Below are 17,060 nucleotides of genomic sequence, written 5' to 3' on the forward strand. Positions count from 1 at the left end.
AAAACAAAATGCTCATTTTCTATGTAACCAATCCTTGGTCAAACTTGGCAGTGATCATCAAATACTTTGTGATATAAGCTGACCCCACTTTGTACATGCAGATACTACTTCTAAGTGGCACTAACCTGCAGCATGGTTTCTGCAAGGAAACCCATCCCTCCATTGCTCCTGCTGCTGTAGGAGGCAGAAATGGAAAGACACAGGCTTATTCCAGGTTTTAGAGGAGAAGAAAACAACATTGGCTTTTTCTGTGTGATGTCAATATACAAATTGACATAAAGATTTATTAGTCCTATTAAATCCCTAAATATCAGATGGACTGTGTGGACTTCTCATCAGGACCCAGGATCGTGTCTCTCGATAACTTTAGATGGTTCTAAGTTTATTGTTACTGAAGGTCTTCATGGTCTTCAATGTATCCCGGGCTTTAATATCTCTGTAAGGTAGGAATATGCTCAACCTCTTCAATATCTGAGGTAAGAAAAGGCAAAATTAGTTGTATGGTGATTAGGTATATTTACCAAAGCCATCTTGAAAGTCTCTGGCATGACTTCTCTTCCTCTAAATAGGCTAAAATCATTGAGTTTTGGGGAGTGCTGCTAAGTTCAAGAGGGGAACTGCAGTGAATTTCTAGGCTGTGGTGGTCATATGAAGATCCAGATTTTATGAAAATTATTCTGTGGCCCCTTGTTTTCTGCAAACTTACTTCTTTTGGGGTTCAGCATGGCTGCTGTGTCTTCACTGTTATTCTTGTTTTGGTCAGGTGGCACCTTTAATGTCTTTGGGAGGGACTACTGGGGTCCCGGGTAGGAATTGTTTGACAGATCAGTTCTGTTCTTTACGTTGTCACCGACATAAATCAGGACAATGGGTGGTAAGACAAGACTGGGAGAACAAGCTCAGCATTGTAAGATTCTCCACAGCAGTATGGGACATAGCTTTGTGCAACCTATAGGTGAGGGATGCCCTCTAGTGCCTAGATTAGAGGAAGGGAAAGGTCATTTTTCGTACCAGCTCGAAAAGGAAAATACCTACATCTTAGCTGCTACAATAAAGGCTCCTCCATTAAATACCAGCATTGCCAAGGCTAAGCCTAACTGCTGGCTCAAAGGAGTCAAAAGCCTCCCCAGTAGGAAGAAGAAAGGATGTGAGAAAAGGGGACATGTCCCCATCTGTTTGGCCAGGTCACTTATAAGGCAGAGGCATAGCATCAATGTTATTGCAGTTGCAGGTAAAAGCAATGCATGAATGAATTTAAAACCATCAGATTATTAACAAAAATCAGAAAAAGCACTTATAAAAAATATAGAATTTGTTCTCCTGTCAAACCTAACTAAAGCTCTAAATTTACTGGACAAAGAATTGACTTTATTCATTGTTTGGGGATCAAAACTCTTGAGAAATATAGGTCAGCGGTTACTTTTTTCACCCTGCTATCAACTGTCATACTTCTCCCCCACCAGCCTTTGTTTAAGTATCTTTCCACTTTTTCCTCCTCCCTTCTCACCCTACAAATCAAAAAAAACTTTCTTTCCACCTGCCGCCTGTCCCTCCTCCCCCTGGGTAGCATTTCTGCTGGGTAGAGCATCCGGAGGAGGTGAAGCTGAGGAGAGAGTAGGAGGTTCAGCTGCTGAGTGTCCCTCTCTGGGGACACAGCTTCTGCCTTCACTCTTCATAGGAGCATCTCTCACTCTTGCTAGACCCAGGAGACACCCACGCTGCTCCTCGCACCTGCCCACAGAAGCCTGTCAAGGTACGCAGGCCGGTCTCTCCGCTGAGGTTTTCCAGAGCTGTCTCTGCCAATTCAGCTTCTGCAACTGTCCTTTTCCATCATGCAAAGCTCTCTGGTCAATTGTCAAGTTATATAGGAGAGGCAGTGTTGCCTATGGCTGCAAAGCTGTGTGCTGGATTTAAGGAGAAAGAGTCAACCATGCCCAACACCCGTTCTTTGTCTCTGCAGGAGGAAAGAGCCAGGGATATTGCACATAGGAACATTTGATTTTAGGTCAAAACAAGGCAACTGGCTATAAAAGGCAGGGATTTTAGGGGTTTCTACCTTTAGTATGACTGATCCCTGACATACATAATAACTAGGCAGAAGAAGGCAAACCTAAGATGAAAGAAACGAGGTCTGTTCATCCACATTTCCAACATTTCCCCTAGAATAAGTGTTTGTCCAAATCACGATGTAGAAAAAGAAAGAACATCTTCCATGACTTTTTGTACAAACTACTTTCCCCTACCAAGCAGACTGTGCAGTAGTACAAGGAACGTCTATTCGCTGAGATTAACAAAAAATAATACATATAGGAGTTTAACACAATCCCCTTCTAAATACCTCCTCATTTGGTCACACTTCAAAATGATATCTTTGCTCAGCAATGAGATATGAGAAATCATGTTCTGCAGAGCATTTTCATGTCCAGTTTTCTATTTTTATTTAGAACTTGATGTTGCAACTTAGAGTGCCTATTCCTTATATCATATGGAAGTGTGTGTTTATATGAATGCATATGCATACTTAAAATGTGCATTCCTAAAACATATCAGCTTTCTACTTCCAGTAAAAATATATTTTAAAAATGCATTTTAAAAATTTTTAGATTTATTTTTTTCACAATAGGTACATTTGTATACACATTTTGCCTATACATCCAAGAGTAGATAAGTCATTTTGTTCATGATTTTATCTTTTCATATATCATTAGCATTCAATCACAGTCCCAGCTCCATGTAAAAGGACACGTTCTGTATTTTTGTATTATCTTTTCATCTCATCAAAACAGTTTAGTATAATTTTCTCCACTCTAGTAAATAATATACATCATCTTTGGAAAGATAAGTTTTAATGATAATTCATATTTTCGTTCCCTTTCTTTTCAACACTAAGAGAAAACATAGACATTTCAATGAATCTGTTGTTGACCAGGTTAAATAAATGCTTACATTTCACCTTATAAATTTTTGTCCTCTTGAAGAAATCAAGACTTTTCCAATGGCTAAATGCTTAAATGCTTTGCCAACTACATTCCTTGCATTGTCTCTTCGGTCTGACTGGGACCAGGATAGAGCTGTCTGGAGAATGGTAATTCCCTCTGATGACAGCTTCAATGGGTTTGACTTTTATCTTCTTTCCACGCTGGCATGAAAACAAACCTATCAAGTGTTTTAATGGAGTTTGGTTGAAAAGCAAAACCTGGTACACTTCTGCAGGTGACTTACTCTTTAAACCTTTATTTAAGGAAGTGTAAAAGTGTAGCTGAAATAGAATTTTTTAAGCAACTCTACAGAAATTTAGCAGCTCTGGTTTAAATTTGTACCCTTTCTCATCCATGAAGAAGTCTAGGATAGGCATTTCAAATACAAAGTTGGCACTCAGCTCTATGCCTGTTCACTCTGACTCACAGTTCCACTAAAATCCATTTTAATTTCACTGAAAATTATTTTACTTTTCCAGAAGCTGAAAACTAAGAAATGGAAACCATTTCTCCTTTAAACTCAGAGACACTGGTTGCTTGTTAACTTCTTACTCTTTTTAGGCCTCCTGGAAATCATGTTTGAGAAATCCAAATAATGCGGAAGATTTTGAGTATAATCTTCAATTTTTGCATGTAAAATTGGTTACAGCGGCAAAGGTTTTTGTTCACTAGTGTCAGCAAACAAATTCCCTGGGAGCAGTGCATGTACTTTACTAGTACCTGAACCCAATTAGGTCAGATAAACACACAACAAAGTATTTGCTTGTGGAAACGAAAGCTATTTTTTTCTGGTAAAAACTCCATTGATAGAAGGGGACATAATAAACTCTGAAAAGGTGGAGAATAGAGGCATGTGTTTCCTTATGCCTCACACTGCCCCTGACAGAGTACCACTGCTCCCATGGAAGTTCCCATCTTCTTTATCTTGGGCAGGTCCGTGCAGAGCAGATTCAGTATTGCTGGGGATGGGATTTGTCTCATCAGCTCTATCGTAGTTGTATCTGTCCTCTCACTTATCATTCTAGTCAACAGGGAGAAATCAGCACTTCTGGGTGTTTAACAATTAAATTCAATTAAATTAATCATTATACATTTGATTAGGTTGCTCAGAAAAGCTGTGCAATTTCCATGATTGGAAATATTCAAGACTAGGCTTGAAAAGTCCATGAATAACCTTATCAAAGGCCGTGCTTTTGCAACCGAAGGTGATCTCCTGAGTTCCCTTCTAACCTGGACTTTTCTATAATTCCGCTGATCCACTATTTTAGTATGAGATGATATATGGTTCAAGTGCTAGTGTGTCTCCATTGACTTGAAAGTGTTAGGTCAAATGTCAGTATTGACATTAAATCAGATTAATTCCACTGCACATGTTCTCAAAGGGAAGCATTACAGGTTCATCATCCCTCCTAACAGCTCACCTGGAGCAATATTGACATTTAATCAGATGAATTCCACTGCACATGTTCTCAAAGTTCTCTTACAGGTTCAGCATCCCTCCTAACAGCTCACCTGGAGCATCAGCTTGGTCTCCAAAGAGCCAGGGTCCAATGCCACCTCTCATGATGGCAATCAAATACGCAGCTCTGGAAAAAAGAAAAATAAAATAAAAAAACCACACAACACTAACCCCAAAACTATTCTGGAGCACATCTCTCAGTCACTTATGCAGATGTGCTTCAACAAACACTTCTAGTAGCTGACCTATTTCTACCTTCTATGATAAGATGAGAGCAAGTGTCATCTGGAAGTGCCTATTTTCCACCAGGGAGAGACTAACTTAGGCACAGATGTTCACACTCCAGGCAGCTGTGTGTGATCAGATAAATCCCACACCAAGGTTGTCAGAGCCACAGCACGCAGGCCAGAGTGTTCAGTAAACCCTAAAATAAACTCCTGGATTTTCTAAGCTAATGGAGAGGGACAGGTTCTTCCACAGGTACTTGGAACCCAACATGGACTTGGGTTATGGTGTCCAGTCTCTGTAGTGAGGTAGGGAGGTCTTGTTGCCTGCCTCTGTCACAGACTTCTCATAAAGCCTAGTCAAGCCGCGTACTCCCTTTACCTTGATTTCCCCACCTATGAAACAGCAACTGTGATCTTTATTGTCATCCCTTTTTATTTTGTATGGTCAATTTTGACTGCAACCTTTTTGGAAACAGGATTGTTTCTTGTGCTCTGCTTTGGGCTCTGCTCGCCTTTAGTGTAGGACACTTGTATGGCTTCACCCCTAAGGGAACATGCTGAAATGTATGTTATCCCCACAGCGGCCTCCTTGGGTAGAAGGCTATTCTGCCTTTAGAGATAGAGAAGTGAAGCACCAAAGGCTGAATCTCAGCTCTTCATTCTATGATTCTGTTTCCTACCTTCCACTAATTCCCATGCCTTAAATATCAATGATGAACTGGGCGTACAAAACTTGAGCAGCTGCCCAGGACTCACTGGTGGCAGGGGAGGCAGCTAAACCCGTGTGTCTTGACTAGTGTTTTCTCATGAGAGGAATAACCTCCTTATCTTCTGGCTGGCACCATCTGATGACTAAACATGAGGAGGTCAAATGGGCTGAAATCTGTAACTAATATTGGGAATGAACGTCTACAAAAGTGATTTGTTATTGTGTTATTATTTTTTTTAAGACTTGAAGAAATCTGATAAGCATAATAATAATAATAATAATAATAATCCTAAAAAACTAATTGACCTATTTTGTTTGCCCACAGGGGAAGCATTACATTTGGCCAGAGATTTCGGCTACACCTGTGAAACAGAGTTCCCTGCCAAGGCAGTAGGAGAGCACATTGCCAGACAGCACATGGAACAGAAAGAGCAGACAGCGAGGAAAAAGATGATCCTAGCGACAAAGTAAGAAGGGAGAGGAAACTAAAAAAGAAATCTGTCTGTCACTTCTCCATTTTGGATCTGGGGGCTGGGGGGAGGGAGGAGTGGGAGTATGGAGCTGGGATTGCGGTGACTGTTATCACAACAGTACTCACTGACAGCAAGTGAGAGCAATCCTCTTTAGAGATGCTGTAAGAGGAACCTGATTTACTGCAATGAGGTTTTCGTGGCTACACTCTTATTGCCTGCGGTTAAGGAGGCATGTACATCTTCTCAGGTGCTTTGGTTTAGATGAGAGGAGGGGACATTATTACATGGTTAGATCTGTAGGGCAGAGCCTGGCTTTGTCTCCTGTTTGCACGCGAGCAGGAGATCTCAGTTTCTACTGAAGTACTGGGGGATAATTATTGTATGTCTGCAGAGGAAGAGCTGGTTTGCAGACGGACAGATCCTCTCTGGATGGAAATTGCAAGAGTTTCCCTGAAATCAAAGGTGCTGGAACAACGTACACTAGCAGGGTAGCTTTGCTAAAGCCATTAAAGACACACAGAGACACCCGACTTTGCTCTAAACAAGCCACTCACCTCCCTGGAGCAGTAACATCACGTTAAGATAACATTTCATCTAGGTTAATTAGCCTTGATGAGAGAGGAGCCTTCATGTGCCATGGGAAACAGGAATAAATAGTCTGCATGGAAGGACGTAGACCTACACTAGGTGTGTGGTATGTCTGCGTGGGGTAGCCTTGAACATCTTCGTACTCTTCCTGCGCTTACTGCAGTATAACAGAGTGAGGCTGCAGCAGAGCTGAGGCCAGAAACCCGAGCTCACAAACCGCCATCCCAGTGCTGGAAATGTTTGGGAATCATCCAGGCTGGGATATATCCAACAGAGAGGAACCACCCTATAGTAGGGGAGAAGGCTGACCAGCAACACGATTGTCCTTTGTATCCCAATGTCCTTCTGTTTTGTCTATTTGTGGGGAACAGGATTCCTGGCCTTGGTGTCCCTCATGTATCCAGAGCTCTTCGCCCTGAAGGTGACCCAGAGATGACATGCATTGAAAGATCTCAGGCTTGTGAATCCCATAAATACAGCTGTGATCCTTCCCTGGGGTGCTAAGCAGAGCACCATGTGGCTCAGGGGGCATTTGCCAGTTGTGCAGGTGATGAGGGACCTCACTCATCATGTTTCCAAGTCCTTTGTAGGTTAAAAATAATAATATAAGTGGAATACTATCTTATTATATTATTCTTACCTACATTTACACCTGTTTTAAGGGCCTGAGGGGTTTCAGAAACACAAGAATAAACTAGCTAGCAAGAAGCAGCTCCTCTCCACAAGTGGTGTCTCCCCATTGCTGTAGAACCCATTAACGATCTGCCCCTCAAACTACAGAAAAGCTGTACTGCTGGGCAGCACGACCTAAACAGTGAAGTCTGTAAGTTGCCCCAGATGGAGGATTTACCCCATCTATAAAATGTTACTCAACCATGACAATACAAATCTTCCCCTTTTTCTGGCTCTAGTGAGAGATCACATTACTCCCGGTTGTAATAATCAGTGGGTAACTGTTACATCCCACCTCCAAAGGCTGTCCCACTGAAGGACACAGAAGTGTCTCACTACCCTTTTTCACCACTCCATACCTACTTTCTCACCCTCTAGTACTGAGATGGGGAGTTGTGGGCACGCGTTACTCCTACCCTCCATGAACTTGGGGCTTACAGGCTGTTATCCTGCACTTGTAAGGAACAAAATGTCTTTTTTTCCCCCTTCCACCCGTTAAAAGCACCGGCAAATTGATCAGAGAGGTCTGTCGATAATACAAGGACAGGCCACATCCTACAGCAGTCGGAGTGCTTGTAAGAGGGACAGATGGGTCAATGTGTGTGCTACTACTGCCCTCTCCTGCCTGGAAGCAGAACAGTGATTCACAGGCCAGCCCCATCCAGGTACTACAGGACACACGGGTCCATGACATCGTAATACTAGCATAGTATTTCCCAGTCATGCTTCCATGCGTCTGGCAGTAGGTACTCTAGTCATTTGTCAGGAGCATCAGTTATTACTTAGGCATAAATAAGCTCTAGGTTTGTCATTTCAGTAATTTCACAACTGCTCTGCCTCAGGGGCTTGTGAGTTATGACACTAGAAAAAGTGGTGGATCGTTACGCTGCCACCAAAAATGACACTGACATTCCAGGGTGGCAAAATCAGTCATTGCAAGCTTTGCCTGTGGAAAAAAACAGAGTGCCATTGCCTGTGTGTGTGACCACTGTCCACTCTGGGACAGAGCTAGAAGCCCATAGAAGTGTGCCTTTGGTGGCAGAACTGGTGAGATCTTCTGCATGTGGGGGGGTCTTGAGGAAAAATAAGGGGAAAGAACAACATTATTTCAACAATTACTAGTAGATAAATGAAACTCCATTCTGAATTCAGACATCCAACTTCAGTGGCTTGATTCAGTTGCCCAAACACAGGCACCCACTGCCATTTGAGGTGAACTGGGTTAGCCAGCTGGGTTACCAGCTGCTGCTCTTGAACCAAACAGGTCTCTTTTTGTTACTGTGTTGTGTCTGCCAGTTATTATGGATGTCTTGGGTACTACATATCTACATGTGGGTAACTAAATAGACTCCTTAATGTCTACAATGCAGAAGTGTCTGGTGTCCAGTAGAAGCTCCCAGTGTTATCAAGGGCACCTATACCTTGTAGTCAAGCAATCCGCCCACCCTGAGGGGAAGGATTTTAGCTGCCGTGCCCAGAACTGTGGCTCACGGGCTAGTAAAGACTAAAAACTGCTACTTTAGATGCCAATAGCCCTCTTTAACATATGGAGGTGACTAAGGTTGAGGTAACACTCTCTTCACTGCTCTGTTCAGTCCTGAAGCTATATAGTCTGAGGCTATGTTGATAGTCATACAGTGAGTGAAATCAGGACGGCTTTCTGGCATAGAACAAATCATATTAATTGTGTTAAACTACTTGATCTTCCAAAACTAACTCTTGGAAATGGTCCCTCCCATTTGCAAACTCAAAATCTGCCTAGGACAGTACTATTTGATGCAGCAAGATGGTGCCATGGCCTGTTCTAACAATTTGATGATGCAGACAACGAAGAATCAGAGCCTTACCTGACAATTATCCTGGGAAGAAGAGATGATTGGGCTGTGTAGCCAGTACACAGTGCTGAACATAAGTGACAGCAAGGGCAGGATGGGAGTGAAGCAAGCTTTGGTTAAGAACTGAAAGGTTAAGAAAGGGGTTAAGAAAGGGGTTAACAACGGGAACAGTCTGTCTCCTACTATTGTCTTTCTCTGCATTCACATCCTTTGAATGAGTAGATGGTTGCCTGGGCACTCCAGAACAAGATACTTCAAAAAAATAGAGACTGAATTGTCATAATTCTGACCAGAGAGTGCTGATATTGGTCTGTTGATCCTAGAATCTTCAGAAAGGCTTCAGGATATGTCTATGAAACCCACACAGAGAAAAAAAAAAAAAAAAAAAAAAAAACCAAAAAAAAAAAAACCCCTGGGACCTCATTTTAAAGGGTCTTTAACCATGGGTTAGTTCACCTTGCAGAAGTGTGGGAGACCCTGAATGGCTTTACAATAGGGGACAGAACCTTATCAGGTTGCAGCTAGGACAGATGCAGAACTGTTGAAGGCCACATCAATAATTCCAGTTGATGGAGAAGCGCACTGCCCTACAGGAAACATCACTGAGTATCACAGCACAAGGGCTCCCCCATGAGAAAGGGGCAGATACACATTTACACAGACCAAAACGGAATAGTGTGAATAATGATTTTATTGTGGGGTTGCTTACAGCCAGCGCAGAATAATAAACATCTGGCTTATGACACTATGTGCTCAATTTTCTAGTTCTCTGAAAAACAGACCTGAGACCCGACACACAGGACCTGTGGAGCATCTCTCTGATATCTGATCTTTGGATGCCTGGCAACTCTGCCACACTTAGACAGACTCATGGGCACACATTTTCTCCACTCTTGTACTCTTCACAAGGCATTTGCTTTGGCCATTGCTAGAAATAGGATCAGCTAGGCTCTTGTTCGGATCCAGTACAGAATTTTTTGTCTTTTCCTGATCATATACTGGAACATCTGACCATCTATCACAAATCATTATGTGCCTCCCTTGCAGGAGTGACCAGAACTTTTTTTCTTTTTATTAATCTCTGTCCCCTAAGACAGCATAACCATCTTTCTTTGCTTTCTCAAAGTCACAGTCCAACTCAGCAAATAACTGTCAGCCCCCTCCTTGTCACTACCCCAGGTGATGTTTTATTAGTAGTGGAGGCTCTGAGACACCACTTTGCCTCGAAATCCCCTTGAAAAAAGTAGGTTACTGCCTTTTACAGGTTTTCATGTATAATAAAAAAGTTTTTTCTTTTCTTTCAATCTGCCAACACTCAGTAAAGACTTTTGACATGTGAAGATAGAAGGGAACTTAATTGCACACTTGGTTCTGACACTTCCCTTTGTCAAAATGTAAGAACTTTTAAGATGAACTTTTTCAACAGGTAGAAAGTAGAGGTTGGAGGAAGGAGAGAAGAGCTGTGCTGACAGGGCCGACTGGGGATAGTAGATTGTTTAGAAGCCAAAATGACTGACTGTTTTCAGTTGTTGAAAGGAACTGTTTTTCCTCTAAGGACCTGATTCATTAAAACTGTATGCTGCATTTACATACATTTCTGCTGAATACCTCTCTTTGCCTGAAAGGCTAAGACGATGCTGTCTTTTTAAGCAGTCGGTGTCTAGGTCCATACAGATAACAAGCGTTTACAGAAATCAGGCTTGGATGAAGTCCAGCAGCACAGCAGGAAATAGTTTTCTGCATCTCCTCTCCTCTTAGTCAGGAAAGAGCTGTGGTATCCAAAGTCTATGACCAAAACTTGCAGAACAACAGTGATATAATGAAGGGTAAAACCAGGTTAGTATGATTTCCTTGCTTGTAACTGGGCAATGGAGGATCTTCTAAAGACCAAGAAACTGAGTTTATCCAGCTATTTTCCACTTCCCACTGGGAAATTTCCTTGTCCCAAAGGACAACAGTTACAAGGTGATAATCAAGAGCTTGAATTTTATCTAGGACCAGATGTGCAAAGAGAAATCATGGATCACAGAGATGCTCTTTAGCAGTAGAAATTAGGCCCAGGCACAGCAGTTGTGTCTATGTTAACAAAGGAAAGCATGCACACACTGAGTCATCAGATTGCAATTGTCTATATTATTAAAACTTTAGAATGGAGCCTTGAACTCCCCCAAATATCTTCTGGGCATGTTCTGGGAGTTAGCCCACACCAGGGTCCATTCTGAGGAAGCCACCCTGTTTAGGAGGCTAGAAGAGCATAAATATATAGACTTTATCAGATGGTGACAATTGCCATGAGGATGTGAGTATGATCCCTGGCACTGCTCACTTTACTAGGTGGCACTGGTTACTAGATTACATGTGGTCACTGGGACCGGTACTAGGTCAATCCAACTGACTGTTAGGCTAGTATCAGGCAAGAAAACTGAGTGTCCTGATCATCTAGTGGTCATCACATCCTCCTGACCCTACATTAAGTTTCCATTGTTCCAATATAGTCAATGGAGAACGGTATGCTCATTTGGAAATGTCCAGAGAGAGAGATCCAGACACCTCTCCTTTTTTTTAATTAGCTGTATCATAAACTAACTGGTGTAAGTGGTGTCTCTGTTCATCCATGGTCCAGACAGTACTCTTCTGAGGGCATGCACTAAGTGGAGCCAGTTTGGTTTCTTTAAAAAAAAAAAACAAACACACTGGTAGAACATTCCTGGACTAATTTGCAAACTAGCCCAAACCAACAATATCACAAGAATGAAAAAAACTTATTTTCAGGTCTCTCTTAGTATTAGATCCTATATAGAGTTATGCTAGGGGTTGTTTTTAACCCCCAGGTGCTGAGGCATCCAGAGAAGCAGAGGGAGAGGAAAGACAGCAAGACCGTGAAACAAGATGTGTTACTATGCTGGTGGAACATCAGGTGAGACAGCCTGAGTTCCCGTTGCAAGGTGCCAAACTGGGGTCCCAGGTCCTACCTGCTGAAAGTGTGTGTTGCCCAGGAAACCATCATCAAGAAAAAGTGGAGATGATGTGATTTGCCTCACTTGCCTGTCTGTTGTGTAGGCACTGACAGCTGAGAGTCACTGAGCTCCTACAGTCACTGGAGAGAAGAGTGACTGTTAGGATGCAAGTCCTCTAGACTGCTATAGATGTGTACTGTAGACTGCCTGATACATGATAGAAGTGTAAAACAATTTAATGAATGTTTCAATAAGAAATTTAAATAGCTGCTGCTGGAGTGAATTCTTACAGGGCAGACCTGTGGGAAAGCTTTTAGTTGAGGATCCATCAGTTCTTCTGCCCCAGACTCTACAAGGAAGCAGGGTATGGACACAAGTGGAAACCAGGAGAGCAAGGGTAGTATTTTCCTTCACAACTCCTAGTGTTCCATTTGTCTTAAGACTTGGGGGTCAAGAAGGCAAGGCCAAAATGGCCAGGACTTCAACTTGCAGATAAACCAGTGCACACAAGCAAATGCACAAGTAGTGGTGTATTTACACAAAGTCTCCAGGCATGTTCTAATGCTAGTTCATCATCTTCTTTAACCATAACCCTTGCTTCTAATGTAGGTGAGCTAAGCCAGACTTGACACTGTCAAACTGGGTCAAATTCAAGAGAGAAATCCCATTTTAAAGTGTCAATGTTAATATGGTTCCAGAGGGGAATTATTCCTGTTCAAGTGATTCTGTATGTTGCTGGACCTGAGAATTTGGGGCAGGGAGGCAACAGGGGGATTTGTTTGCCTTTAATTTCTTTCATAATGCCTCTGCCAAACATTTCTGTTATGAATAAGACCACTCAGGGTAAGGTGACAGTGTTATGGGAATCAGCTTTATGGAAAGGATTACACCTGTCTTATTTAAGGATTTCCACTTTCCTTTTAGACAAATATGTAAAGAATTCCAAGACCTTCTAAGTCAAGACAGATCACCCCTCGGATCGTCCAGACCGACTCCAATATTAGACCTCGACATCCAGAGACATTTAACACATTTCAGGTATGATTTTGAAAGAGGAAATAATAACTAAAATCCGTATTTTTTATAAAGACTATACATGATGTTATGATGGTATTTGTTCCCTGACCTGGAAGACTATAACGTCCATAATCCCTCTGTTATCTGTGCCTATTAAAAGTGCACGTTTGCCCAACAGTGTAGTTCAGGCTAGTTGCATTCACCCAGCCTCTAGGACCACAGTCTTAGTTTGAGCAAGTCATTTTCTATATCTGCTGGTCAAATGCCCCCATCTGGCCAGAAAGTTTCCTTGCTCTAGATGTGAACCAAATCACATGCCAACCAATGAAGTGGATGGTCCAGAAATGTAGAAACTCAAGTTCAGAGCCAAAATTGCAATATTGATGAATCAATGTATCCATAAAAAGAGGAAGAGTTAGGCTGCATTTTTACCAGTAACCAGAGCCTCCTCTATGCTACTGAGACCATTTGACATCATCTTACCATGACCATACTATTAACTCTTTGGCCTTCAAAGCAGACTGGCCTCAAAGCAGATTATTTACTGGAACAGTCTCACTGCGGTCATTCCTGAACACCACCCTGGAAAGGTCTGGGAGAATGCAAGCTGGCTCACACCAAAGAGCCAGAAACAGCTAATATATTTAGACTCAGTTCCTGGTTCCACGCCCTAGCAATACTTAATTTACTGGTGTAGACAGCCTAAGCAGCTGTTCTGAAGACAAGGACCCATGGTACATGCATGCCAAGCCCAAACTTCATCAGAATTTTATCCAAGTGATGGATAAAAGTGTACAGACAGTTTGGGATCAGTAAGATTTATTATCCCAGGAGCTGCTGTGCAATTTCACGTTTTTGCTTTAGGCTATGTGCTAGATAAAGTCAAGAGTGAGATGGGAACTTCCAGAGGGCCACTTTGAAATAGTGGGGTCATCTAAGGTATTTATCAAAGATAAGAGTGAGGAAACATCCTAAAGGTGCTCCTGTCTTTGCTTGGACCACAGAGGGAATACATAACTAGCTGAGGCTACAGATTTTTCCATTTTTCTAGCCATTAACTGATACCTGAAAAAATCTCAATGTAAAGAACTGTTTCAAAGAGCTTGTTACAGACCAAAGAGGCTTATTAGTCCTATAAAGCCTTAGAATGATGTTGCATATTCTTTAGCCCAGCCAGCTAAGCCACTCTTCATTCATTGTCTGGACAGACAACTTTTGTGCCCCAACATCCCAACCTCTTCTATTTATTAAGATTCTGATAGAGCATGAAGCACCTACCAGCCAAGTGGTGGTGTGATACCTAATGTTTAGTCCCTCAGACTTTGAATGGAACCCCAAATACCCACCATTCCACCTCTTCCATTGTCTGTTGGCAGGTGGGGAGAGGCAAGGATAATGCCTGGTCCACAAATGCACACATTCCTGTTTATGTTTACACATACCTGTGTGCATCCTAGGCATACACAAACACATCTAGACAACCTCACTTCTATTCTCATGCAGCGATATGCACACACATACGTGTACCACCTGAGTCTATGTATACTTCCCCATATACACACACACTCCAAAATGCCTAACTACACATGCACACCAAGGAAGACATACTTATTTATACAGGATACTCATAAGGGGATTTTAATGGGTTACCTAAGCTTGTGGAAAAAACAGATAATTCCCCATTAGATGCACTCAAAGTAAGTGTGATACATGGTAGCTAATTCCCAAGGATTCCTGTATTTAAAGAAGAAATAGCAGTCAGGATAAAATGCTGAAGGCTTCAGCTACAAACGCTGTCAATTACTACAGCTCCCGTCCTTCTTTCTCTGCTTCACTTCAGTAGGTTGGAGTACAAAGCTTCTGTAGGCAGCTCCTGGATCATTCAGTGATATCTTTGATGCCTGCTGTAGGCATTAAGTGTTGGACTGAAGATGGGTACCTAGAAGAAGAAAAGCATAGGTCTTGATCCTACATAGATGCTTCCCTGGGCTTAAATCAGACAGCCTTGGCTGATGTCTGTGCACGGGGAACGATGAGTGCTGCCAGACTCAGAGACATTCCTTTTCCATCTATTGCAGAGAAGTTGAGGTCAGATCCAGCTTCTGACCCAGACTTCTAACCCTACTCATCCACATGTAGGTGCCGCCATTTCAGCCAGGTGTATATCTTCTGCTGCAGTCTCTAGGGATCTCCTCTGTATAGCCCATGAAATCTGCATTACAATTAAGCAGGGCTAATATAGACATCTACATTACTGTGACTTCAATTTCTTTCTAAACTCCATTGACTGAACAGTCTGGTCTAGATCTCCAGCTGAATGGGAGCTTAGCCAACCAGTACACACTAGACACTTATATCGTAAACAGCTAAATCTAGAGTCGGCAAAAAATATCATTATTCCCACCCCCTAAATCTGGCAGCCTTCACAGCTAAGTCATCTGAACCACTCCTACTACTACTTGATTAAATATCACAGAAGGCACTTAAGTCTGTCTCAGATGCCAGAGAAGATGCAAAAACGCAGCTCACCATATTTTCCAGGAGCATTAAGTATTTTCTGAGTCAAGTTTTCAGCACAGACTGCTTCTGGCCGATCATTTGGTTTCTCTGGCTTTCTCTGAGCGATGATCCTCAGACTGAACCAACTTCTGTCACAGGAAATTTGCACCTGATCAGCTGGGGATGAGAGAAGAGGAAGCAATTCTTGGTACCCCAAGACACAGAGGAAGTCCTTGTAAAAGCAATGTGGTCACTGCTGTTTGAGGCGTAGCACAGCCTCCTACTGGTCACAAGCACAACAGCTGCTTGTCATTGCAGATCGGATGGAAATTATGTCATAAAAAGGTGTTGAAAGCATCCACCTAACAAAGCACATGCCTAACACTAGAATTCAAATATTCAAAGTACAGTGGCCTCCACATCCTGATCATAGGTCCCACCTAAGATCAGATTTCCATAAGAGCAAGTTGTCCTTATTTATCACAGTGAAATGAAGGACAGGGAACTGCTGGAGAGGGTCCAGAAAAGGGCTACAAAGACGATTAGGGGACTGGAATATCTTTCTTATGAGGAAAGGCTGAGGGACTTGGGTCTTCTTAGTCCGGAGAAAAGAAGATTGAGGAGGCATCTTATCAATGCTTATAAAGACTTAAAGGGAGGGTGCCAGGGGGATGGGAACAGTCTTTCTTCATTGGTACCCAGTGATAGGACAAGAGGTAACATGCACAAACTTGAATATAGGAAGTTCCATCTTAACATGAGGAGGAACTTCTTTCCTTTGAGGGTGGCAGAGCACTGGAACAGGCTGCCCAGAGAGGTGGGGGAGTCTCCCACTCTGGAGACATTCAAAACCCACCGGGACTTCGTCCTGTGCAACTGCTGTAGGTGACCCTGCTCTGGCAGGGAGGTTGGACTAGATGATCTGCAGAGGTCCCTTCCAACCCTGACCATTCTGTGATTCTGTGAACACAATTATCGTGTATCTATATCTATAGATAAAGAGCTTTGCAACTGCATGCTAGAGATGGATTTGACCTTCATAGCACAGTCATTGTCAGATACTCTGAGATACTCTGATGACATCACCAATAATCATAGTCTAAAATTGGACTGTCTTAATAAGTGGCTGGTCCTGATTATGCACGTGAAATTGATGTTATTTATGACCAAAACGCCCAAGAGCTGTTGGTAGTCTACAAATAGGTCTTGCAGAGGAGACATAAATCGGAAGCAGTGACTCCATATAGTCATCACAAATTCTATAAAATGCTTCTTCAATACTGAAATTTTCATCTTCATTTCTATCTGTACTCCAGAAGCGTGAGCTTTCTGACAATAAATTCTCTGTCTCTATGCCATGCAAATCTCTAGATTGGGATGGAGCCAAAATATTACATTTGGCAAGGACAATCCATAGTCTTTCACTGGAATCTCTGACAAGGTTTTGTGAATGTTTCTAGCACAGGTATAGCATGTTTTTCCACAATTACCCAGTATGATCTAATTTTTGCTCATGGGAAATCTCATATAGTTTCATACAGTTTCAATATAACAAGAAGAGGTTCAGAAATCCTGCCTTGTAAACCATAACCACAAGATGAAAAGTTGGTATTTTATACATACTTATGTATATGCTTATGCCATAT

The 17,060-nt window shown here is 42.3% G+C and overlaps 1 protein-coding gene across 1 annotated transcript in view; it reads left to right on the top strand.

Moving 5' to 3' along the window:
- The window catches only part of TFAP2D (transcription factor AP-2 delta (activating enhancer binding protein 2 delta)), a 48,877-nt gene that overhangs the window by 21,410 nt on the left and 10,407 nt on the right, over positions 1-17,060 (top strand). Inside the window, exons 6-7 of the mRNA XM_009895911.1 lie at positions 5,699-5,840; positions 12,823-12,936. Coding sequence (XP_009894213.1) covers positions 5,699-5,840; positions 12,823-12,936 — 256 coding nt within the window. The remainder of the gene's footprint in view (positions 1-5,698; positions 5,841-12,822; positions 12,937-17,060) is intronic.

The sequence above is a fragment of the Charadrius vociferus genome, unplaced genomic scaffold (genome assembly GCF_000708025.1).
Source record: "Charadrius vociferus isolate BGI_N301 unplaced genomic scaffold, ASM70802v2 scaffold312, whole genome shotgun sequence".
NCBI classification, from domain to species: Eukaryota; Metazoa; Chordata; class Aves; order Charadriiformes; family Charadriidae; genus Charadrius; species Charadrius vociferus.